Here is a 24,822-nt window from a genome sequence, read left to right as displayed (position 1 = left end):
AAGGATGATATCTATGGTTATGAAATGAATGAAGTTCTGCTTTTATAAGATCAGGTTATGACTCCTGGGTTAAGAAAATGAGAAGCTTAACAATCTTAACAAATCAGTCAGTCAAAGTGATACCCTCATTAGTGAGTCTTGTTATAACAACAATATTACCAATCAAAGAATGAAACTCTTATTCATGGTTGACTCAAATCATAAAATGCTGCAGAAAAGCAAAATAATGAGTCACACAAACTTCCCAGAATGCACTAGATTAATTTAAGGCATTCAATACTGTGCTTTGGAGTTCATGCAAAAAATGTTATTCAAGTGCCAGGCAACGAACATTATCTTGACAAACTGAAGAATACTTCAGTTAAGGCTACATCAAAGAACCGTCAATGATTCGCTTTGAACAGACTATAAAAGGCATTTCAGGAAGATTAGAACATTTAATGCCACTCTTACTAGATTCGATAGCAGGACATTACTCCCAGGCTAATCTCATCAGACTTACTATTCATAAATTCCACTTGGTCTTTAAATAGTCCCTGAAGACTCATCTGAGAAGTTAAGCCTCCAGGAGGCTTGTCGTCTCCAGACAGAAACAAGGAATTACTTATAAAAATGCCTGCCACAGATATCCGTTATGTATTCTTCACTATAAAATGGAAGAGTTTGATATTCTAAGCTCACTCTCAGTGGACATAATGAATATGGGATATAACCTGTTAGGGAAAGGGGGACCATCAAGACGTTTTGGTAATTACCAGACAGGTATTCAATAGTTAACAAAGCCCTGCCAGGTAGGAAGCCATGTTTAAAGGCAGCGTAAATTCTGCAGTGCAGTCCTTTGTACTATATTTATTCTAGTAATGTCAATTTTAATATATACAAAGCTTTTTTAAAAAAGTCACTCCTTTGGAACAAACCACTCCTTCAACCTTTTTTAAAAAATTGTACAGACTTGTTCCATTTTCATGAATATCTAGACTTGGTGAGTGAAGCAACCTGATTGGCTTCCATCCAGCTGGTAGCATCTTGCAAGTGATAAAACTCCACGAAGGCGAAACCACGGCTTACACCTAGAGACAGCATTCAGATATAGACGGGATACTCGTGTTAGTCAGTTCCTTTATAACAGGTGAATCTCTCTCCCACTGCTTCAACACTGTGTGACAAAGCCAATTGGGAAGCAGCTTTATAAATGTGACTTGACTTGGGGATCTTCTTGGTACTTTGCCATGGCAAGGAACAAGCCGCCTGTACTAAATGTCACTCGATTTGATTCCACGCTTAAAGTAACCATGCAACAGACTATAGTCAAAAAAGGAGTTTATAAATCACTACTTACCGAGGGGAAAAAAAACCCTAAAAACAGTTTTTAAAAAGCTCCTCAGATGCTAACATCATTTTCAAAGAGTCACATTCCTTAGCCATGGCAAACCTTTCATTCTGAATTCATGTGCTTGAAGACTGGGGGTGTCAGATGTTCTTTAGGGACTGAGGTGGGAATGGGGAAGAAAACCAGAAAAGCAGGAACTAAGCAAGCTCTCACCTGTTTTCCTCTTCATAAGCCTCACATCAGCAGGCTGAGGACCTTCAAAGGACTCCATCATTTCTCGAATCTGCATGGGGTTTTGCATATTTATTGTTAAAGCTACAGCATACGTTATTCTATACTGAAGAAAGTTCTGGGACTAGAAATTATATCAAATGCTTAACTAGCCAAGTTTTAAATGACTATTGCCAAAATGGAATTATTCTAAAATGCCCAGAAGAAGAAACAAATTCTTATAGAAATTAATACACTATAATACCCTTAAAGGCATTCATTCTATGCTACCTGGGAATATCCTTCATGTGCAGTTAGTTTATGCTATGATACATAGCCTTGTTCATAATATGCTATCTTTCAAGACTCCCTTCTTTAGCCTAATTTATCTTCTTTTACCTAATGGATCCAGATAGAAAATGAGATTTTAAAAAGGAAGAGGTTGTGTCACTGTCCTCTGAAGTATATTTGATCAAGAATCAATAGCCTTTTCCCTCTTTGGATCTATTCTCAGACGAAAAAAATTCAATAGACAAAAAATGAGGCACACACTCTATTTTTTGAGACAGAGTTTCAAGCTATTGCCCTGGGTAGAGAGCTGTGGTGTCACAGCTCACAGCAACCTCAAACTCTTAGACTTAAGTGATTCTCTTGCCTCAGCCTCCCAAGTAGCTGGGACTACAGGCGCTCACCACAATTCCTGGCTATTTGTTGTTGTTGCTGCAGCTGTCATTGTTGTTTTTAGCAGGCCCCGGCCAGGTTCGAACCCTCCAGCCCTGGTGTATATTGCTGGTGCCCTACCCAATGAGCAATGGGTGCCGCCCTGATAAACATTTTTTATATATCCCAGAAAAGAAATAATTTTCTTACATTTACATTAATGGTGAAAATTATCAAAATTCATAATATTTTTTAGGCTCCTAATGAATCAATAAACATTAAGTGGGTCTAGGAGAAAATATTCTGGCTGGTAGGTTTGTTCTGGAGTTCAGACCAAATCCTTTTTACAAAAGGCAAATGACACACAGCTCCCTCCTCCCACACCAATCTGTTTACCAATCATATCAGAAAGCAATACTCAAGAAAAAAAAAAAACAGGGATAAATTTGTGAAATTGCAATTCTCAGTGGCTCCTACTTCCCATACTTAGATACAAAGGCTATAGATGGTACACAATCCTCATTCTTGGATCTTACATTTGCATACGTGCCTACTTAACCAAAGTTTGTAACCCAAATCAATACTTGTGGCACTTGTATGGTCTTTCTTGGACACAGGCAGCAGTAAAAAATTTGAGTTGCCTAAACATGTTTCCAGCTAAGATATAACATAGCAATGGTTTGCTTTATTTGGGCTTTCATATTGTAAATAAGTGTCTAGTGCCACATTTTCCACATTTTGGGGTTTTGGGTTTGCCTATTTTGTACTTTTTTTTTGCAGTTTTTGGCCGGGGCTGGGTTTGAACCCGCCACCTATAGCATATGGGGCCAGTGGCCTACTCCTTTGAGCCACAGGCGTTGTCCTCATTTTGGGGTTTTGGGGAGAGACTCTGCTGTTTAAAATGTCTCACCAAGCACATCACTCAAGTGCCATTAGTTTCCTCAGCACAAGGCTGTGTGTGATAAAACTTATATAGAAAATCTGTGCATTAGATAAGCTTCCTTCAGGCATGAGTTAGAGTACTATCGGCTGTCAGTTCGATAATAATCAAACAGTATATATTAAATAAGGCAACTTTAAGCAGAAACACACATAAGACAAGGTTATGTACTGATTAGTTGACAAAAATGTTGTGACCATAGGCTTACAGAGACCTAACTCTGTATTTTCTCTGGAAGCAATGGTTCAGCATTCACAGTAACTTTGTGGAACATAACTACCCAATAAGGAAAATCAACTGTATCTACTTGTTCACACAAAAGTGCTGAGCCTGGCTGTACCATCAGACTCTGGTTCAACTTAGTAATACAGTAAATAAAAAGGGTTAGTTGGGCCAGGTTCAGTGGCTCATGCCTGTTATACTAGCACTCTGGGAGGCCAAGATGGTTGGATTGCCTGAGTTCACAGGTTTGAGACCAGGCTGAGCCAGAGAGAGACCCCATCTCTAAAAAATGGCTGGGTGTTGTGGAGGTCACCTGTAGTCCTAGCTACTCTGGAGGCTGAGGCAAGACAATCACTTGAGCCCAAGAGTTTGAGGTTGCTGTGGACTATGACACCAGGGCACTCTACCAAGGGCGACAAAGTAAGACTCTGTCTCAAAAAAAAGGTTAGTCATCAGAGCAATTTAAGTAAAGATACTATAAAGGCAGTGATACAGTAACATATATAGTAACACAGTAACACTGTTAAGTATAAATAGTTCCTCTGTTTACTTGTCAGTGTGTGTGTGTGGGGGGGGAGGGAGCTAAACTAAAAAGGGAAACACAGAATAACAAAGTAATACACTAAAGTTCAGGAGATTAAACTGGGTACCGTGGCTCCTGCCTGTAATCTTAGCACTCTGGGAGGCCAAGGCAGGTGGATTGCCTGAGCTCTCAGGTTTAAGACCAGCCTGAGCAAGAGTAAGAGCAAGACCCCATCTCTAAAAAAAAAAATAGCCAAGTGTTGTGGCAGGTGCTTATAGTCCCAGCTGCTCAGGAGGCTGAGGCAAGAGAATCACTTGAGTGCAAGAGTTTGAGGGTGCTATGAGCTATGATGCCAGGGCACTCTACCAAGGGCGACAAACTAAGACTCTGTCTCAAAAAAAAAAAAAAAAAAAAAAGTTCAGGAGATTAAATACTACCATTTAAAATGTTAAAAAATCTGGGGAGTCTGCTGGGTGCAGTGGCTCACACCAGTAATCCGAGCACTATGGGAGGCCGAGGTGGGTGGATAGCCAGAATAAGACCTCATCTCTAAAAATAGCTGGGTGTTGTGGCGGGCACCTATAGTCCCAGCTACTCCGGAGGCTGAGCCTCTCACTTGAGCCCAAGAGCCTAAGGCTGGTGCGCTGTGCCACCACAACATTCATTCTACCAAGAGCAACAAAGTGACTTTGTCTCAAAAAAAAAAAAAAAAAAAAAAAGGCGGGGGGAGGGGAATAGAGCTAAAGAATTTTTATTTTATTTTTTTTATTTTTGGCCGGGGCTGGGCTTGAACCTGCCACCTCCGGCATATGGGACCGGCGCCCTACCCGTTGAGCCACAGGCGCCGCCCAGAGCTAAAGAATTTTTATTTATGTTTCATTAAAATTTTACCTTGAAGCCATAACTAAAATGAATCATTTATCTTCTACCCTGTTTTAAAGAAGTTAGTATAGTGAATGTTATAAAGCAGATACCAACGGTCTGAAGGAATGGAACCAACATTATCATGATAAAGATCTTCTATTGAAATCATCATAAAAATGTCTAATTAAAAAAAGGAAAAAAGAAAGAGGAACAAAATCCTCACATTCTCACATTTCATCTAATTCATTCAATCATGTCTAGAGTGCGAACAAAATGGAAACAGGAATGCTACAATCCAAAACTTCCACTATGGCTCACTCTACACATCTATGTTCCAACCCCCATCCCCACCCCCTTAATACTTCTAACTTATTCTAAGTTATTTCCTGGCCTGTTGAGCATGCCAATGAAGAAGCACACAGATCTCTTAGGTTTAGTCTCTATTGTAAGGCTGGTATGTCTGAGTATAAAAGGCTTGGTAAAAAAGGCTGCCAGATGACTGATAAAAATCAAAGAACTGACGGATAATTTAACAGAGGGACTGTCAGGATTTATTCTCCTTGTATGTTTTTTATACGTTTTACAAATATTAAGATCTCAACAAGCGGTTTGGTGCCCATAGCTCCCATGGTTAGGCGCCAGCAACATACGCCGGGGCTGGCAGGTTTGAACCTGGCTAGGGCCTGCTAAACAACAATGACAACTACAACAAAAAAACAGCCAGGCATTGTGGCAGGCGTCTGTAGTCCCAGCTACTTGGGAGGCTGAGGCAAGAGAATTGCTTAAGCCCAAGAGTTTGAGGTTGCTTTGAGCTGTGATGACACAGCACTCTACCAAGGGTGACATAGTTAGACTCTGTCTCAAAAAGAAAAAAATAAAAAAGAAAAAAAAAAAAGAAAAGATCCCAACAATCAAATTTTCTAAGAATACTGCACAATACTTGGGAACCTCAGAAATTCTATTTGAAAACCAATATTTTTATGGTACTTGTTTTCCTAAAGAAGACTGAAAAACGCAGCACTATAATTTTACTTTATTACTAGCAGAGCAGCCCCCAAAAGTCAGCTAGGGCTACCCATATTGTCCCCTTCTTCCAGAGGTTTCCAAGGCCACACGTCTAACAGACTTCTCTTCAAGGAGAGAATCTGATCAATCAGCAAGCCTTGATGAATCAACTCCTGAAGGATTTCTTGCATCCCCTGCTCCCCACCCACTGCCACTGCCACCTGAGCTTTAGCTCTACGTTCCCTGTCCACTTGCAACCATTCTTTCCCATTTTTTTTTTTTGTAGAGACAGAGTCTCACTTTGCTGCCCGTAGAGTGCCATGACGTCACATGGCTCACAGCAACCTCCAGCTTTTGGGCTTACTTGATTCTCTTGCCTCAGCCTCCCAAGCAGCTGGGACTACAGGCGCCTGCCACAACGCCCGGCTATTTTTTGGTTGCAGTTTGGCCGAGGCCGGGCTTGAACCCGCCACCCTCGGTATATGGGGCCGGCGGCGCCCTACTCACTGAGCCACAGGTGCCACCCCTTTCCCATCATTTTAACTAACCTGCACAACCTCTGCTACTAGGCAAAACTTTCAGTAACTTTCTTTTATGCTTAGTTGGGCTTTTGAAGAAAGACTCTGGTCCCCAGCTCCAACAGCACGTTGCCTCTTCCCTCTCCCCTGCCAAGTCTTTGACTCCAGTCAAATCACACTAGTTGTTACACTTTATCTAGATTCAGTACCTTTCACATCTGCTCATGTGATTCCCCCTTTCCCCAGTCCTCCACAAGACCAAAACTTTTCTACCTTTCCTAAAGAACTAGCTTAACTTGGCTCACATCTGTAATCCAAGCACTTGGCAGGCTGAGGTGGGAGGACTGTTTGAGCACAGGAGTTGGAGACCAGCTTGAGTAAGAGCAAGAACCTGTCTCTACCAAAAACAGAAAAACTAGCCAGGGCATCACGGCAGGTGCCTGTAGTGCCAGCTACTTAGGAGACTGAGGCAAGAGGATCACTTGAACAAAGGAGTGTGAGATTCCTGTGAGCTATGATGCCACAGCACTCTACCTAGGGTGACAGGGTGAAGAGTATGTCTCAAAAAATAAATAAATAAATAATAAAGAATTAGCTTAACTAGTATCTCAGAAGCCCTTTCCTTACCCTCTGCTAGTAAAAACCTCCCTTAAATAAGCTTCCAGAGCCCGTCAGCAGGACCTGTTGCAACAATGATCCCTTTCTAGTCTGCCTTGTCACTATCATCTGTGTCAGTCAGGAAATGAGCCTTTTATCCTTATTTTTTTTTTTTTTGAGACACAGTCTCACTTTGTTGCCCCCTGGTAGAGTGCCATAACATCATAGCTCACAGCAACCTGAGACTGCTGGGCCCAAGTGATTCTGTTGCCTCAGCCTCCCGAGTAGCTGTGACTACAGGCACCGGCAATGCTTGACTATTTTTAGAGACTAGGCCTCAGGCTGGTCTCCAACCTAGGAGCTCAGGTGATCCACCCATGTTGGCCTCCCAGAATGCTGGGATTACAGGTGTGAGCCACTGTGCCCGGCCTCTTTTCCTTCCTTTTTTTTTTGTAGAGACAGAGTTTCACTTTATTGTCCTCGGTAGAGTGCTGTGGCGTCACACAGATCACAGCAACCTCCAACTCCTGGGCTTAGGCGATTCTCTTGCCTCAGCCTCCCGAGCAGCTGGGACTACAGGCGCCCGGCTATTTTTTTGTTGCCGTTTGGCCGGGGCTGGGTTTAAACCCACCACCCTTGGTATATGGGGCCAGCGCCCTGCTCACTGAGCCACAGGCACCGCCCTCTTTTCTTTTTTTTTTAAACTTTTTATTTTTATTTATTTTTTTTGTTGCAGTTTGGCCAGGGCTGGGTTTGAACCCGCCACCCTCGGTATATGGGTCTGGCGCCCTACCCGCTTAGCCACAGGTGCCGCCTCGCTCTTTTCCTTTTTTTTAATCTTTTTTTTTTTTTTTTTTTTTTTTTTGTAGAGACAGAATCTCACTGTACCGCCCTCGGTAGAGTGCTGCGGTGTCACACGCAGCTTACAGCAACCTCCAGCTCTTGGGCTTATGTGATTCTCTTGCCTCAGCCTCCCGAGCAGCTGGGACTACAGGCGCCCGCCACAACGCCCGACTATTTTTTTGTTGTTGTTGCAGTTTGGCCAGGGCTGGGTTTGAACCCGCCACCCTCAGTATATGGGTCCGGCGCCCTACTCGCTGAGCCACAGGCGCGGCCCCGCTCTTTTCCTTTTTTTAAAGAGATGGGTCTTACTATGTTGCCCAGGCTAGGTATTGAATTCCTGACCTCAAACAATCCTCCTGCTTCAGTTTCCCAAATTGCTGGGATTACAGGTGTCAGCCACTGTACCCAGCCCTTAGTCTTCTCTTCCAACAAGCTGAGGTTTCAAATGGATAGTATAATTTTCAATCAAAGGGAGGCCAGATTATGAGTTACGTATTTACCAATATAGCCTCATCTAATAAGTAACCAATTCAATAAAATGTATTGATTACCAAGAGCTAATGAAGAGGGCGGCGCCTGTGGCTCAGTCAGTGAGGCGCCGGCCCCATATACCGAGGGTGGCAGGTTCAAACCCGGCCCCGGCCAAACTGCAACCAAAAAATGGCTGGGCGTTGTGGCGGGCGCCTGTGGTCCCAGCTGCTCGGGAGGCTGAGGCAGGAGAATTGCTTAGGCCCAGGAGTTGGAGGTTGCTGTGAGCTGTGTGATGCCACGGCACTCTACCAAGGGCCATAAAGTGAGACTCTGTCTCTACAAAAAAAAAAAAAAAAAAAAGAGCTAATGAAGAAACAAAACCTACAGCCTGTAAAGAACTTCAAAAAACTCGGTGTTGAGCTTCAAAGCCTGAATATATATATATATATATATATTTTTAGAGACAGAGTCTCACTTTGTTGCCCTTAGTGGAGTCCCTTGGCATCACAGCTCACAGCAACTTCTAGCACTTGGGCTTAAGCTATTCTCTTGCTTCAGCCTCCTGAGTAGCTGGGACTACAGGCACTCCCCACAACGCCTGGCTATTTTGTTGTTGTTGTTGTTGCAGTTTTGGCCGGGGCCAGGTTTGAACCTGCCACTCTCAGTATATGGGGCCAGTACCCTACTCACTGAGCCACAGGTGCCACCTTCAAAGCCTAAATATTAATGGTAATTTACTTCTGAAATGAGTATGAATGGTAATTTAATTCTGAAATGGACTGTTCATCATAACTGTGGTTTCCTTACATCGCTCTCTGTGATGGTGATGGGAAGTCCACGCAGCATAATGGTCTTGCTCTCCCTCTCATCACTGATGTCATGCCTATAGTCATGCTCGCCATAATCACCATCCGAATGGTAGCCATCTTCTGATCGGTCACTGTTCCTTCTTTCACGCTCTCTCTGATTTATGATAAACAAAATTGCAATTAAAACTACCCTGTATCCTTCGATTCAGGCTCTCCACTTTCAGAAATTATTGTTAGAAAGAAAGTAGACACACACATAAAAGTAAATAGATGATGCAAGTACTCCGTATTGATGTTCACTGTAATGTTTTCTAAAACCACCATTTAGTTCAAAGAAAATGGTTTAATGACTTATTTTATGTTACAACACACAAAGAAACACCATTACCATTTTAATAGGATTATATACATGGAAAAAGTAGGAAAAGAAAAAAATGCAAAATTACATGGCAGTACAATTACTTCTAAATAAAGCTATGCATGCTTATGGAAATGAATGTGAATAAAAGATATGCCAAGATGTTCTCTGTCAAAATTTTCTAATAAAGAAAGCTGGGCATAGTGGCTCATGTCTTTAATCCTAGCACTCTGGGAGGCTGACATGGGTGGATTACTTCAGCTCAGGAGTTCAAGGCCAGCTTGAACAAAATGAGACCCCGTCTCTACTAAAAATAGAAAAATAGCCCATGTCATTGTGGATGCCTGTAGTCCCAGCTATTCAGGAAGCTAAGACAAGAGGATAGCTTGAGCTCAGGAGCTTGAGGTTGCTATGACCTATGATGCCACGACACTCTACCCAGGGCAATAAAGTGAGACTGTCTCAAACTTCAGCTCAGGAGTTCAAGAACAGCTTGAGTAAAGTGAGACCCTGTCTCTACTAAAAATAGAAAAACTAGCCCATGCTGTGGTGGGTGCCTATAGTTCCAGCTATTCAGGAAGCTGAGACGAGAGGATCCCTTGAGCTCAGGAGCTTACAGTTGCTATGAGCTATGATGCCATGACACTCTACCCAGGGCAATAAAGTGAGACTCTGTCTCAAATAAATAAATAAAAATTTCTAATAAAGAAAAAGATGTTGGCTGGGCATGGTGGCTCGCCTGTAATCCTAGCACTCTGGGAGGCCAAGGCGGGTAGATTGCTTGAGGTCACGAGTTCAAGATCACCCTGAGCAAAAGTGAGACTCCATCTCTACTAAAAATAGAAAAACTGAGGCAAGAGGATTGTTTGAGCCTGAGTTAGAGGTTGCTGTGAGCTATAATGCCATGGAACTCTACCCAGGGGGACAGATTGAGACTGTCTCAAAAAAAAAAGTTAAGATGACTGAAACATTATAAATCATATTTATTATTCATTTCAAAACAGTCTAAGATACTGGATTTGAACATATTATAACCCCATTGCTTCATCTTTAAAATGGGAACACCAACCTTATAGAATTATAGTAAAACCTAAATGACTTCATGAATTTAAGTGTGTTAAGAGTACATGTTGAGGCCTACGTAAACCCTGGCTATTATTTCCATTACTGTTAAGTCTCAGGTTGTCTTTGGGGGCAATAGTCAACTCAAATGTATTTCAAAATAATAGAGAGTTTGACTACAGGATTCAAGAGAAGAGATTTTCATATTGGTATACTTATTTCATTTTAAGAAGCTTCTAGGCTGGTTGCAGTGACTATCACCTGTGATCCTAGCACTCTGCGAGGGGGGTAGATGGCTTGAGCTCAGGAGTTCAACACCAGCCTGAACAAGAGCAAGATGGTGACTTTACTAAAAATAGAAAAATTAGCAGGGAGTTGTGGTGGGCACCTACAGTCACAGCTACTTGGTAGGCTGAGACAAGATGAACTCTTGAGCCCAAGAGTTTGAGGTTGCTGTGAGCTACTGATGCTACACACTCTACCCAGGGTGACAGAGTGAGATTCTGTCTCAAAAAAAAACTTCAACATAATAAAAATCATAATTTTAACTACTCCATAAACAATTACTGGTCACTCACCTCTGGACTGTCATAGTCTCGGTAGTCGTCGTATCTATCACCCCTCCGATCATCACTAGATCTTTTATAATCTGAGTCCCTCCGTCTGCTTCTGGATTCACGCTCATCACGGTCATCCCTGTCTATGATGGAACCATACCTTCCACTACGCTCCGTTCTACTCACTCTGCCAGAGAAAATAACTGTCATTCAATTTAAAGTAAATCACATATTGTACCTTTACAAAACATGATTTAAAACACACATTACCAAAATGTCAATTTTTAAGATATATCTGTAATAGTTTAATGCATCCTTAAAATTTATTACCAATTAATTACACTTTACAAAGATAACTCCTGGGAAAATACCAACACCTCTAAATGTATAGGTAATTCTCAGGAACTTATGTTCAATTTGAAAATACAAATATTAAAATGCTTGGGTTGAATTTTATATTATTTTTTATTTTATTTTTTGAGACAGAGTCTCACTATGTTGCCCTTGGTATAGTGCCGTGGCGACACAGCTCGCAGCAACCTCAAACTCTTGGGCTTAAGCGATTTTCTTGACTCAGCCTCCCAAGTAGCTGGGACTATGGTGCTCACCGAAAGGCCCAGCTATTTTTTTGTTGCAATTGTCATTGTTGTTTTAGCTGGCTCAGGCTGGATTCGAACCCATCAGCTTTGGTGTATGTGGCTGGCACTGTACCCACTGAGATATAGGCCCATCCTATATTTTTTTTTTTTTGAGACAGTTTCACTATATTGACCTTGGTAGAGTGCTGTAGCATCACAGCTCACAGCAACCTCAAAATCCTCGGCTTAAATGATTCTCCTGCCTCAGCCTCCCAAGTAGCTGGGTCCACAGGCGCCCGTCACAATACCTGGCCATTTTTTTTGTTGTTGTTGCAGTTGTTGTTTAGCTGGCTTGGGCTGGGTTTGAACTGGCCAGCTTGGGTGTATGCGGCCAGCACCCTACCCACTGAGCAAGGGGCGCCGCCTGGGTTGAATTTTTTTTTTTTTTTTTTGGAGACAGAGTTTCACTATGTCACCCTCGGTAGAGTGCAGTGGCGTCACAGCTCACAGCAACCTCAAACTCTTGGGTTTAAGCAATTCTCTTGCCTCAGCCTCCCAAGTAGCTGGGACTACAGGCGCCCGCCACAAAGCCCAGCTATTTTTTGGTTGCAACTGTCATTGTTTAGCAGGCCTGGGCTGGACTCGAACCCACCAGCTTCAGTGTATGTGGCTGGCACCCTACTCACTGAGCTACGGGTACCAAGCCAAGGGGTTGAATGAATATATATATATATATATATATATGTATGTATATATACACACACACACATATATATATATATTTTTTAAATTGAGACAGAATCTCAGTTTGTTGCCATTGGTAGAGTGTTGTGGCATCACAGCTCACAGCAAAGGGGTTGAATATTTTTCATAAAAGGTCATGTTGTCCCAGTTTGTTCCTGCATTTCATCAAGCTTATAGTCTATCATATGTTATCCCTTTCATCCCTGACTCAGATCTTAGTAACCAAAAATAGGAAGAAAGCAATTACTCAAATTTTACTGAATTTCAAAGGAGAGCACATTCTAGATCATTCACTCTCAAGGGTATCACACCTAGTAGGAAATGGACCAACAACTTCAATTAGCTAAGTTGGTCTTTTCCCACCAAGAAGCTTTTTTTTTGCAGTTTTGGCAGGGGCCGGGCTTGAACCTGCCACCCCCAGTATATGGGGCCAGCACCCTACTCCTTGAGCCACAGGTGCTGCCCATCCCATCAATAAGTTAACCAAGTAGACTGCAACAAAAAATAGCTGGGCATAAAAAGAAGAAGACAAAAAAAAAAAAAAAAAAGAAAAGAAAGAGCCAGGCGTTGCGGTGGGCCCCTGTGGTCCTAGCTACTCGGGAGGCTGAGACAAGAGAATCACCTAAGCCCAAGAGCTGGAGGTTGCTGTGAGCTGTGATGCCTCAGCACTCTACCGAGGGCAACAAAGTAAGACTTGGTCTCTTAAAAAAAAAAAAAAGGGCGGTGCCTGTGGCTCAGTGGGTAGGGCACCAGCCCCATATACCGAGGGTGGCGGGTTCAAACCCGGCCCTGGCCAAACTGCAACAAAAAAATAGCCAGGCATTGTGGTGGGCGCCTGTAGTCCCAGCTACTCGGGAGGCTGAGGCAAGAGAATTGCCTAAACCCAGAAGTTGGTTACGTGAGCTGTGTGATGCCACGGCACTCTACCAAGGGTGATACAAGTGAGAGACTGTCTCTACAAAAAAAAATTTAACCAAGTAGTCTGTCAGACAAAAGTAGATGATTCCCCAAAACCAACACCCTAAGAAAACATTATTTCCTATAATATCTGGTTTATTTTTGGTGACAGGGCCACACTGGGCTCATGGGAAAATCTATCAAGAGATTTAAAACACATTTCATCATATATAAAATAGTTCCCCCATAAATTATTTGCCAGGTTCAAAAAACTACCATGCAATCACAAAAAAAAGGTTTATAAAGGGTTCAGAGCCTGTAGCTCAGTGGCAAGGGTGCCAGCCACATACACCAGAGCTGGCGGGTTTGAATCCAGCCTGGGTCTGTCAAACAAAAATGACAACTCCAACCAAAAAGTAGCCGGGCATTGTGGCAGGTGCCTGTAGTCCAGCTATGTGGGAGGCTGAGGCAAGAGAATCACTTAAGCCCAGGAGTTTGAGGTTGCTGTGAGCTGGGACACCATGGCACTCTACCAGGCTGACATAGTGAGACTCTGTCTCAAAAAAAAAAAAAAGAAAAAGGTTTATAAAGGCCTCATCTAGAGTAAACAAAGTTAACAAAAGACCCTAACAGGTAAATGTTAATTTAAAAGTTGTTTGGAATTATACACTGCTGACACAATATTTAAATAATAACATCACGTGGCACGAACATTTCCCAAGTTCCTCTGGGCTGTCAATTTGATCTATCCCAGGGACTTGATTCAATATTAAGACAGCAGCTGATAGCCGGGCGTTGTGGCGGGCGCCTGTAGTCCCAGCTGCTTGGGAGGCTGAGGCAAGAGAATCACGTAAGCCCAAGAGCTGGAGGTTGCTGTGAGCTGTGTGTCGCCACAGCACTCTACCGAGGGCAGTAAAGTGAAACTCTGTCTCTACAAAAAAAAAAAAGACAGCAGCTGAGGGCAGCACCTGTGGTTCAAAGGGGTAGGGCGCCAGCCCCATATGCGGGAGGGAGGTAGTGGGTTCAAACCCAGCCCCGGCCCAAAAGAAAAAGACAGCAGCTGAATGAGGTTGTGAATTTAAATCAAATTGTCTGAAAGGGAGTAGCCATTAAGTGACATAGCAGCCAAATGCTCTCATCTTAACTTTCCACTAATTCTTTTGCTTTTTTCTTCACATAACACATGGTGCCAAGCTTCTTAGCTCTCTAAGTCTGGATCATCTTGCTATTTAGGGACAATAACAAAAACTGGCATATATTTATTGCTTACCACAGCCAGGAACTGTGCTAAGTGCCAGACTGTATGATCTTCTAGCTTCTGCAAAAGCTGCTAACCTCCCAGGGAACACTCAATAACCCATTCTACTTTGCCCTCCTTTGCCTAATTCTTAAATAGCCTTCAGCTTCACCTTAGAGCAGTGATTCTCAACCTTCCTAATGCTGCAGCCCTTTAATACAGTTCCTGTGGGTCACAATACACAGGTTGAGAACTGCTGCCTTAAAGAATACTTTGTCCAGAAAGCCTTCCCGACTGTGTACAAATGGTAGAGTGCCACAGCGTCACAACAACCTCAAACTCTTGGGCTTAAGTGATTCTCTTGCCTCACAAGAGAAGGCTGTGTACGGTCAGGAAGGCTGTACACAGCCTTCCCCCCATGCTTTCTTTCTTTTTTTTTTCCCCCCCCATGCTTTCTATAGGTTCTAATAGCACCCTAAACTTTATCGTGGCATGCTCACAAAGTACTTTACTGATAATTCTCTTATTAGATCACATTTTGTAACACCAGGACCATGAAGCTACTGAATATCGATGCCTGGCACAAAAGAGACATTCAAGTATGTGCTTGATAAACAATTTTAAACAAATAATCTAGTTCCCCTAATATGTTGAGATCAAAGGCAAGTGCTATAGTAACTTACCGTTTATCTGAACCCATTGTCCCACTGAAGATCTAGCACACAGCTTCAAAGGATTGAAATTTTATTTTTTCTAGGAGACAAGAGAGATTAGTTGCAGCAAATCTCAGAAACCACTTACGTCAATAGCTTTTGAGAAGACTTAAGCTATACTAATTGAAGACTTGGGATACTATTGAAGCTAGCGTATCATTAAACCTTCATCAAATCATTAACTGATTATCTACGATTGGAGGAGTGCAGACCAATGGTCAAAGCTAAAATCATGCCAACATTTTGTTAACAATGAGCATATCAGGAAGATGAAGCACATTTCAAAATAAGAGAAAGCAATCAGAAGATTCTTCCATTGATCCTACCCTAGGATTACAAAGCAAAAGCACAAAAGTGCAATCATCTCCTTGGTTTTGAATCAAACCAACTCCAGTGGGATAGACAGTTGGTCATCAAAACATTAATCCAAATATCTTCATTAATGCAGGGGCAACATGAAATTTAAAAATTTCTGATTAAAATTTAAAAACCTCTTAGAAGCTGGGATGCTGAGCTGATTGAAATCTACTACATGTATAATTCAACGAAATCAGGCAAGAGTAAACCTCAAAACGACTTAATTCCTCGGTAAGAATAACCACCACGTCTTCATTATCGCCGGCCTCTGAGTGGCAAACAACCTGCCTCCGCCCCAACCCCGTCTGTATAAGACATCGCACAGCTGGAATGCGTTTGATGCGTGCGAAGTCCGAAAAATCAGTTACAATCGTCTTTATAGTTTGGTCTAAAGCAGGCGTTAACGAACATTTGTTGAATAAATAAAAGAAAATCATCAGAAGGAAGTAAGTCCAGGGGCAGAATCGCTGGTGTAGCCCCTTGTCTACCGGGCGGTATCCGCACCCACCTCTGTGGGGTCTCCAGGCCGAGATGGCGATGCCACGGCCTGCTCCAGCCGACTCAGGCGTCTGGCATTCCGTCCCTGCACCCGCCTCCCAAGAGGTTCCTAGACCGCAGATGAGCCCTCACCTAACAGCCTTTCGAGAAGGCGATTCAGATGCAGATGATGGGCGATGGCTGCTAGAAATTGCCGGGACGCTCCAGAGAGTGCCCTGAGGAAAGGCGACGACTCCACCGCTCCCTTGGGCTGGAGATTCGGGGACGCGTCCTAGCAAGTGGCAAACTCACAACCCGAAAGAAGAGGGTCCAGGGATGACCTGAGGGAACCTGACACAGTGGCCGGCAAGGAGGAATACGGCCCTCTAACGTCTCGGTTAATTTACTCCTTGAGAGAATCTGCTGTGGCTGATCAGCCGCCTTCTGACGGCTGACAAGGAGGCCTGGGGGCCAGCCCCAACGGCGAGACCTTCCTGTCGTTACGGACGGCCGCCGCACTTACCCCCAGGAAAGACCGAAGCAGCAGTGGCGGTTCTGTACCCCAAAACCTCCAGCAAGGTTCGGCCGCTCCACAAAATGGCGCCTCGACCGACGGCCGTCTCCTACCCACAGTACCTCGCGCCTATCCCGCCCCCTCCCCCCGCCTTCTCTTGGGGAGTCCAATCCGCAAAGGTGCCTAGGGGCGCGAAGGCTGCCGGGAAGTGCGGTCGCCAGGGCAGCGTGTCATTACGCCCTCTGTTAATTTCTTGCGTAGTTCTCTTCGAAACCACAGTCTGCACAGACCCGGATTAGAGCTTTTAGGGCTCCTTTCTTATAAGGCATAGTAATTCTTTGCCTTTGCTATAAACGCCTTACAGTACAGTTTGCTTTGACTGATACGATGCAAAGTATGTCTAATCTGACTTCAAAAGGAGGGTTAGTTGGTCTCTGTACTGGACACCAAATTATTGCGCCAGATGCCTTACAAACTATTTTTATCGTCATAACCTATGAGGTAGTTATTAAACCCATTTTGCGTATGAGGAAACCGAGGTTTACGGAAATTGAGAGGATTCTTGTAGGCAGGTACGGAGCATCATTCCACTGATATATTCCATTCTGAAGAGAAAGGTCAGGAAAGGCATTTTCTATAATCAATTTACGAGTTACTAGTTGCAAATCTATTTGGCCTTTCAGAGTTAACATAGCCAAACCTATCCTCGTCTCCTCCACAGATTTCCCCAGTTCATAAATGACAAGTACCTGCCTCCAGTTACTCAGAATAAAAACGATGGAGTCATCCGCGATTTCTCTCATTTTCCCGCACCCAAAGTGCCATCAAATTCTGTTGACTTTACCTAGAGGGCGTGATGGTTCACGCCTGTAATCCCAGCACTCTGGAAGGCTGAAGGGAGTGGCTTGCCTGAGCTCAGGAGTTTAAAACCAGCTTGAGCAAGCGTGAGAGACCCCCATCTCTAAAAATAGCCAGGCGTTGTGGCAGGCTCCTGCAGTCCCAGCTACTGGCGATGCTGAGGCAAGAGGATTGCTTGAGCCCAGGAGTTTGAGTTTGTCACTAGGACAAAGGGAGACTCTAAATAAATAAATAATATCTAGAGTCTGACCACTTGAAGTGGCCTCCACTGCTGTCCTAGTCAAAGCCATCAATGGCTTTGTTTTAGAGACAGTAGAGCATATAGAACTAATGATAGTGGTGAAACTGAGATATGAAGTACTTTCGGGTTTCAGAGTCCATGCCCTCAACCTCTAGAATGCAAATTCCAGAAGAGCAGGCACTTTTGTCTCCATAGTTTACTACCCTGTTTCCCTGACAGTGTCTTATTTTAAGGTGTGCTCCCAAAGATGCGCTAGGTCTCATTTTCAGAGGACGTCTTATCTTTTCTGTAAGTAGGTCTTATTTTCAGAGGATGTCTTATTTTCGGGGAAACAGGGTACTATATTTCAAGTGCCTCTACTGGTGCCTGGCACATTGTGTAGTCTCAAATATTTGTGGAGTGAAAAAAAGCCAACACTACCAACACTAGCAAAGAAAAAGTAATAACATTTATGGCAGAAAAAAGCAGAGACCCGGGTGGTGCCTGTGGCTCAGTCAGTAAGGCACCGGCTCCATATACCGAGGGTGGCGGGTTCAAACCCGGCCCCAGCTGAACTGCAACCAAAAAATAGCTGGGTGTTGTGGTGGGCGCCTGTAGTCCCAGCTACTTGGGAGGCTGAGGCAAGAGAATCGCTTAAGCCCAGGAGTTGGAGGTTGCTGTGAGCTGTGTGATGCCATGGCACTCTACCGAGGGCCATAAAAGTGAGACTCTGTCTCTACAAAAAAAAAAAAAAAAAGCAGAGACCCTTGGGAAATACAAAGAAAGGGTGTATTTTGGACTCTGACTAATCAGTGACAGACATAGTAGTATTCCTATGTATCCTTAGGCATCCTAGGCATAACTTGCCCTGTGGTATTATTTAAAGATATATTTTTAGTAAAACTGATTTTTTAGGTTATACATATAGATGAAAAGATTAGACCTTAGCAAGGCAAATGTAATTTATAGGAACAGGCATGATGACTCACACTTCTAATCCTAGCACTCTGGGAGGCCGAGGCAGGTGAACTGCTTGACGTCACAAGTTTGAGACCAGCCTGAGCAAAAGTGACACCCTGTCTCTACTAAAAATAGAAAAACTGAGGCAAGAGGATCGCTTGAACCCAAGAGTTGGAGGTTGCTATGAGCTATGGTGCCATGGCACTCTGCCCATACCCAGGGTGACAGCTTGAGACTCAGTTTCAAAAAAAAAAAAAAAGAAAGAAAAGAAAGAAAACAGAATGAGACCCCATCTGTACTAAAAACAGAAAAATTTGGAGCGGCACCTGTGGCTCAGTGGGTAGGGTGTTGGCCCCATACACTGAGGGTGGCTCGGCCAAAATACAACAAAAAAATAGCTGGGTGTTTTTGGCAGGTGCCTATAGTCCCAGCTACTATAGGCTGAGGCAAGAGCATTGTCTAAGCCCAAGAGCTGGCGGTTACTGTGAGCTGTGATGCTACAGTACTCTACTGTGGGCAATAAAGTGAGACTCTGTCTCTTTAAAAAAAAAACAAAAAACTTGGTGTATGTGTTACTGCTACAGTCAAAGTGGACAAGAACTGCTGCTTGTCAAATACATCGAATAAAGTTAGGAAAGTGACAAAAAAAAAAAGCTATATGGCTGGGTGTGGTGGCTTGCGCCTATAATCCAAGCACTCTGGGAGGCCAAGGTGGGTGGATTGCCTGAGCTCAGGAGTTTGAGACCAGCCTGAGATAGAGCGAGACCCTGTCTCTAAAAATAGCTGGGTGTTGGTGGTACCTGTGGCTCAAAGGAATAGGGTGCAGGCCTCATATGCAGGAGGTGGCGGGTTCAGGCCCAGCCCCGGCCAAAAACTGCAAAAAAAAAAAAAATATATATATATATATGTATATCCGGGTGTTGTGGTGGGTGCCTATAGTCCCAGTTACTAGGGAAGGTGAGGCAAGAGGATCTCTTGAGCCCCCAAGAGTTTTAGGTTGCTTAGCTGGGCATTGTGGGCACCTGTAGTCCCAGCTACTGGGGAGCCTGAGGCAAGAGAATCAACTAAGCCCAGTAGATGGAGGTTGCTGTGAGCTGTGATGCCACAACACTGTACCAAGGGCGATAAAGTAAGACTCTATCTCTATAAAAGAGTTTTAGGTTGCTGTGAGCTATAACGCCATAGCACTCAACCCCAGTGCAACTGAGCAAGACTAAATCTCAAAAAAAAAAAGCTATATGCCTGTTTATGAATAGCACAAAATCATTTATTTTTAATTTCATTTTTTTACTTTTTATTTTTTTAATTGTTTTTTGCAGGTTTTTTTTTTTTTTTTGTGGAGACAGAGTCTCACTGTACTGCCCTCGGGTAGAGTGCCGTGGCGTCACACAGCTCACAGCAACCTCCAACTCTTGGGCTTACGTGATTCTCTTGCCTCAGCCTCCCGAGTAGCTGGGACTACAGGCGCCTGCCACAACGCCCGGCTATTTTTTTGTTGCAGTTTGGCCGGGGCTGGGTTTGAACCTGCCACCCTCGGCATATGGGGTCGGCGCCCTACTCACTGAGCCACAGGCGTTTTGACCAGGGTCGAGTTTAAACCTGCCACCCTTGGTATATGGGACCAGCGCCCTACTCCCTGAGCCACAGGTGTCACCCACAAAATCACTCTTAAACTTGAAGGAAGTCTTGGCAAAAGAAATGGATTCCACCTAGAGGTAAATGCCATCCTCCAAGTCTAGAACCTGACCTTCATTGTGGACATTCAAAGGCCTGTCTGGTACCTGATGTAAGAAAAACAAAGACAGGCTCAGCACCCATAGCACAGTGGTTATGGTGCCGGCCACACACACTGAGACTGGCAGGTTCGAACCCAGCCCGGGCCAACTAAACAGCAATGACAACTGCAACCAAAAAGTAGCCGAGCGTTGTGGTGGGTGCCTGCAGTCCCAGATCTTTGGGAGGCTAAGACAAGAGAATCACTTAAGCACAAGAGTTTGAGATTGCTGTGAGCTGTGACGCCATAGCACTCTACTGAGGAGGACAGAGGGAGACTCCGTCTCAAAAAAAAAAAAAAAAAAAAGCAAAGCAAAGACAACAGAGTGAGCTGGTTTTTGTTTTAAATAAAACCACATATATTCTTTCTTTCTTTTTTTTTGGAGACAGTCTTAGTTTGTCGCCCTCGGTAGAGTGCTGTGGTGTCACAGCTCATAGCAACCTCCAACTCTTGGGCTTAAGCTTTTCTCTTGCCTCATCTTCCCAAGTAGCTGGGACTATAGGCGCCCACCACAATGCCTGGCTATTTTTTGTTGCAGTTGGCACTGCTGTTTTAGCTGGCCAGGGCCAACTGCAAAGAACTCGTCACCCTCCATATATGGGGCCAGCGCCCTACCAACTGAGCCACAGGCGCTGCCCCCAAGCCACTTATATTCAATAAAGGACAGTACCTTAAGATTATGTTTCATACTCTGTTTTTTTTTTGGTGAGACAGAATTTCATTATGTCTCCCTCAGTAGAGTGCTGTGGCATCTCAGCTTACAGCAACCTCAAACTCTTGGGCTTAAGTGATTCACTTGCTTCAGTCTCCTGAGTAGCTGGGATTATGGGCGCTCACTGCAACACCTGGCTATTTATATTTTTATTTTATTTATTTATTTATTTTTTGTAAAGACAGAGTTTCACTTTATTGCCCTCAATAGAGTGCTGTGGCATCACACAGCTCACAGCAACCTCCAACTCCTGGGCTTAGGCGATTCTTCTGTCTCAGCCTCCCGAGTAGCTGGAACTACAGGCGCCCGCCACAACACCCAGCTATATATTTTTATTTTAGTTGTCGTTGTTTAGCAGACTGGGGCCAGGCTCAAACCCACCAACCCTGATGTATGTGGCTGGCGCTGTTATCACTGAGCTACCTATGGACACCAAGCCCTTTTATATGTAAAATAAAAATACAGCTTCCCTATAATGAAATGTTGATTATAAGTCTTAAAAAAAAAAAAATCTCCTCGCGGGTGGCGCCTGTGGCTCAGTGAGTAGGGCGCCGGCCCCATATGCCAAGGGTGGCGGGTTCAAACCCAGCCCCGACCAAACTGCAACAAAAAAATAGCTGGGCGTTGTGGCGGGCGCCTGTAGTCCCAGCTGCTTGGGAGGCTGAGGCAAGAGAATCGCGTAAGCCCAAGAGTTAGAGGTTGCTGTGAGCCGTGTGACGCCACGGCACTCTACCCGAGGGCGGTACAGTGAGACTCTGTCTCTACAAAAAAAAAAAAAAAAAAATCTCCTCGCTTAAGCCCAGGAGTTGGAGGTTGCTGTGAGCTGTGTGAGGCCACGGCACTCTACCGAGGGCCATAAAGTGAGACTCTGTCTCTACAAAAAAAAAAAAAAAAATCTCCTATCGCTGGGTGGCGCCTGTGGCTTAGTCGGTAAGGTGCAGGCCCCATATACCGAGGGTGGCGGGTTCAAACCTGGCCCCGGCCAAACTGCAACCAAAAAAAAAAAATTTAAGACTTTGTCTCAAAAACTAAGAAAAAAAAAAATCTCCTATCGGGCAGTGCCTGTGGCTCAAGGAGTAGGGTGCCGGCCCCATATACTGGAGGTGGTGGGTTCAAACCTGGCCCTGGCCAAAAACTGCAAAAAAAAAAAAAAAAAAATCTCCTACCACTTGGCATAATGAGAAACTGGTTAACATGTTTTGTTCCCACACTGGGAACTATTGCTCTAGAAGACAAAGAAAAAAAAAAAGATTTTTATTTTTTGAGACAGTTTTACTATGTTGCCCTTGGTAGAGTGCTGTGATGTCACAGCTCACAGTAACTTCAAACTCTTGGGCTTGAGTGATTCTCTTGCCTGAGCCTCCCAAGTAGCTGGGACTACAGATGCCTGCCACAATGCCCGACTATTTTTTATTGCAGTTGTCATTGTCATTGCTGACCCTCGGTTTATGTGGCTGGTTCTGTAACCACTGTGCTACGGGTGCTGAGCCAGAAAAAAGATTTATCGACAAACTCTTGCCTATATCAAGAAAATAAAATTATTTCTTTTGTCAGAGATGGGCTTTGATGAACTAAGATATATACTCAAAATTTAACAGTATTTCCCATATAACTATGAGCTTAGAATCATTTATTCGTTAATTGCATGCCTATACATTATTAGACCCTGTGCCAGGCCTAGGGAAATAACAGCAAAGAAAATTATCCAAGATCCCTGCTCTAGCATTATGATCAAAGGTCTCATGGAACTTCTCAGGGACATAACAAGGTGACAATTTTCATATCATTCCTCCTTCTTCTTCTTCTTTTTTTTTGTGGTTTTTGGCTGGGGCTGAGTTTGAACCTGCCACCCACCTCTGGCATATGGGACCGGCGCCCTACCCCTTTGAGCCACAGGCACCGCCCCCATTCCTTCTTTCATCAGTACCCAAGGTACTGCTTTTAGAATGTTTTAAAAACTTCAAATCTTATTTCCAAAAGCAAAATCTCTATTACAATGAATAAGCCAAATGAGAAAAAATAAAGATCTTAGGCAATGGCCCAAATTGGTCTCTGAGGTCTAAACATAAGTATTTTCTTCAGGGAAGATGTTATTGCCACCAAACAAGCCAAGTCTATGTCATACCATCCCAATATCTTACTGCACTTTTCCCTGAGGCTCTCATCACATCAGTAGTTGCTCAATGTCCATTTTTCCAACTGGACTGAATACCATGTGCACAGAGACCATCATTGCTACAAGCTAAAGTGAATGAATAAAAAAATAATAATAAATGAATGCTCCCTTGCTGGGTAGCCAATAACCAAGGCTAACAACGGTGAACATTTGACATGTCCTACAGATCATGCCAGGTCCAGTGAGGTGATAGGGTTAGAAGGAAAACCTGGTATATCTAGTTCAGGCCAAAACTGGACAAGTTTACAAGAAGAGTTTTGGACTGGACTGAGTATGGTAGTTTACACCTATAACCTAGCACTTTGGGTGGCAAAGGATGAAGAATCACTTGTGGGCAGGAATTCAAGACCAGCCTGTGCAAGATAGTGGGACCCAGTCTTTAAAAAAAAATACAAAAATTAGCCAGGCATGGTGGTGCACACCTGTACCAGCTGCTTGGGAGGCTGAGGCAGGAGGATCCTTTGAGCCCAGGAGTTGCAATGGGTCATGGATGTCACTGCACTCTATCCCAGGCACCAGAGACCCTATTCCCCCATCCCATGCTTTCCCCCAAAGGTTTTAACCTACTAAGACAGAAAGTAATGAGATGCACCACAAATGACCTGTAGAAATCAGTTGGACCAGAAGGGTTCTCAGAGTAGCGCATATGTCAGGGTTGAAAGATTCAAATGTCCCATCTTCTGTAATGCAATACTAGTGGTACAAAGTTCAAGAACCTGTTGCTCTCAATTTCTAAAATGTGCTTTTTTTTTTTTTTTGTAGAGACAAGAGTCTCACTTTACTGCCCTCGGTAGAGTGCCATGACGTCCCAGGACTCACAGCAACCTCCAGCTCTTGGGCTTCCGTGATTCTCCTGCCTCAGCCTCCCGAGCAGCTGGGACTATAGGCACCCGCCACAACGCCCGGCTATTTTTTTGTTGCAGTTTGGCCGGGGCTGGGTTTGAACCCGCCACCCTCGGCATATGGGGCCGGTGCCCTACTCACTGAGCCACAGGCGCCACCCTAAAATATGCTCTTGATTTTGTTGGCTTTCCCTTTTCTAGACATAGCAGGGCAAATAATTTACTTTCACATTTACCATTCCTATTGCTGATGTTTTCTCCTTAGCAGACTCCTCTTACATCTCTCACTTGCCAAGTCTCTGTCCCTTTTTTTTTTTAAAAGAACACAGTGAAGGGCCGGGTGCAGTGGCTCACACCTGTAATCCTAGCACTTGGGGAGGCCAAGGCGGGTGGATTGACTGAGCTCACGGGTTGGAGACCAGTCTGATCCAGAGAGAGATCTCGTCTCTAAAAATAGCCAAGTGCTCTGGCTCACACTGGGCATTGTGGTGGGCGCCTGTAGTCCCAGCTACTAGGGAGGCTGAGGCACCTGAGCCCAGGAGCTGGAGGTTGCTATACAAGGTTAAGACTCTGTCTCAAAAAAAAAAAAAAAAAAACCACCATAGTGAAATTCAGCCGCATGCATATAGTCTATAAAGTATGTCTGTAACACAGGTTAACAAACTGTAAACTATAGGCCAATTCTGTCCTGGGCCCTGTTTTCTTTTTTCTTTTTTTTTATAGAGACAGTCTCACTGTACCGCCCTCGGTAGAGTGCCGTGGCCTCACACAGCTCACAGCAACCTCCAACTCCC

At 44.0% G+C, this 24,822-nt stretch overlaps 1 protein-coding gene across 3 annotated transcripts in view; it reads right to left on the bottom strand.

Moving 5' to 3' along the window:
* The window catches only part of RBM5 (RNA binding motif protein 5), a 36,503-nt gene extending 19,880 nt beyond the window's left edge, over window positions 1-16,623 (bottom strand). The window contains exons 1-6 of one of the 3 annotated variants that reach the window (XM_053598528.1): window positions 16,496-16,623; window positions 15,109-15,178; window positions 10,991-11,156; window positions 8,991-9,146; window positions 1,544-1,613; window positions 997-1,070 (exon numbers count right to left, since the gene is read on the bottom strand). In XM_053598528.1, coding sequence (XP_053454503.1) covers window positions 997-1,070; window positions 1,544-1,613; window positions 8,991-9,146; window positions 10,991-11,156; window positions 15,109-15,125 — 483 coding nt within the window. In that variant the 5' untranslated portion in view covers window positions 15,126-15,178; window positions 16,496-16,623. Of the gene's footprint in view, window positions 1-996; window positions 1,071-1,543; window positions 1,614-8,990; window positions 9,147-10,990; window positions 11,157-15,108; window positions 15,179-16,003 lie in introns of all 3 variants that reach the window. The other 2 variants (XM_053598530.1, XM_053598529.1) reach the window with 2 other exon arrangements.
* Window positions 16,624-24,822: the final 8,199 nt, after the last annotated feature.

Source organism: Nycticebus coucang, chromosome 8 (genome assembly GCF_027406575.1).
Source record: "Nycticebus coucang isolate mNycCou1 chromosome 8, mNycCou1.pri, whole genome shotgun sequence".
NCBI classification, from domain to species: Eukaryota; Metazoa; Chordata; class Mammalia; order Primates; family Lorisidae; genus Nycticebus; species Nycticebus coucang.
Note: the sequence above shows the minus strand (reverse complement) of the source record. Positions and strands in the feature narration are given on the sequence as shown.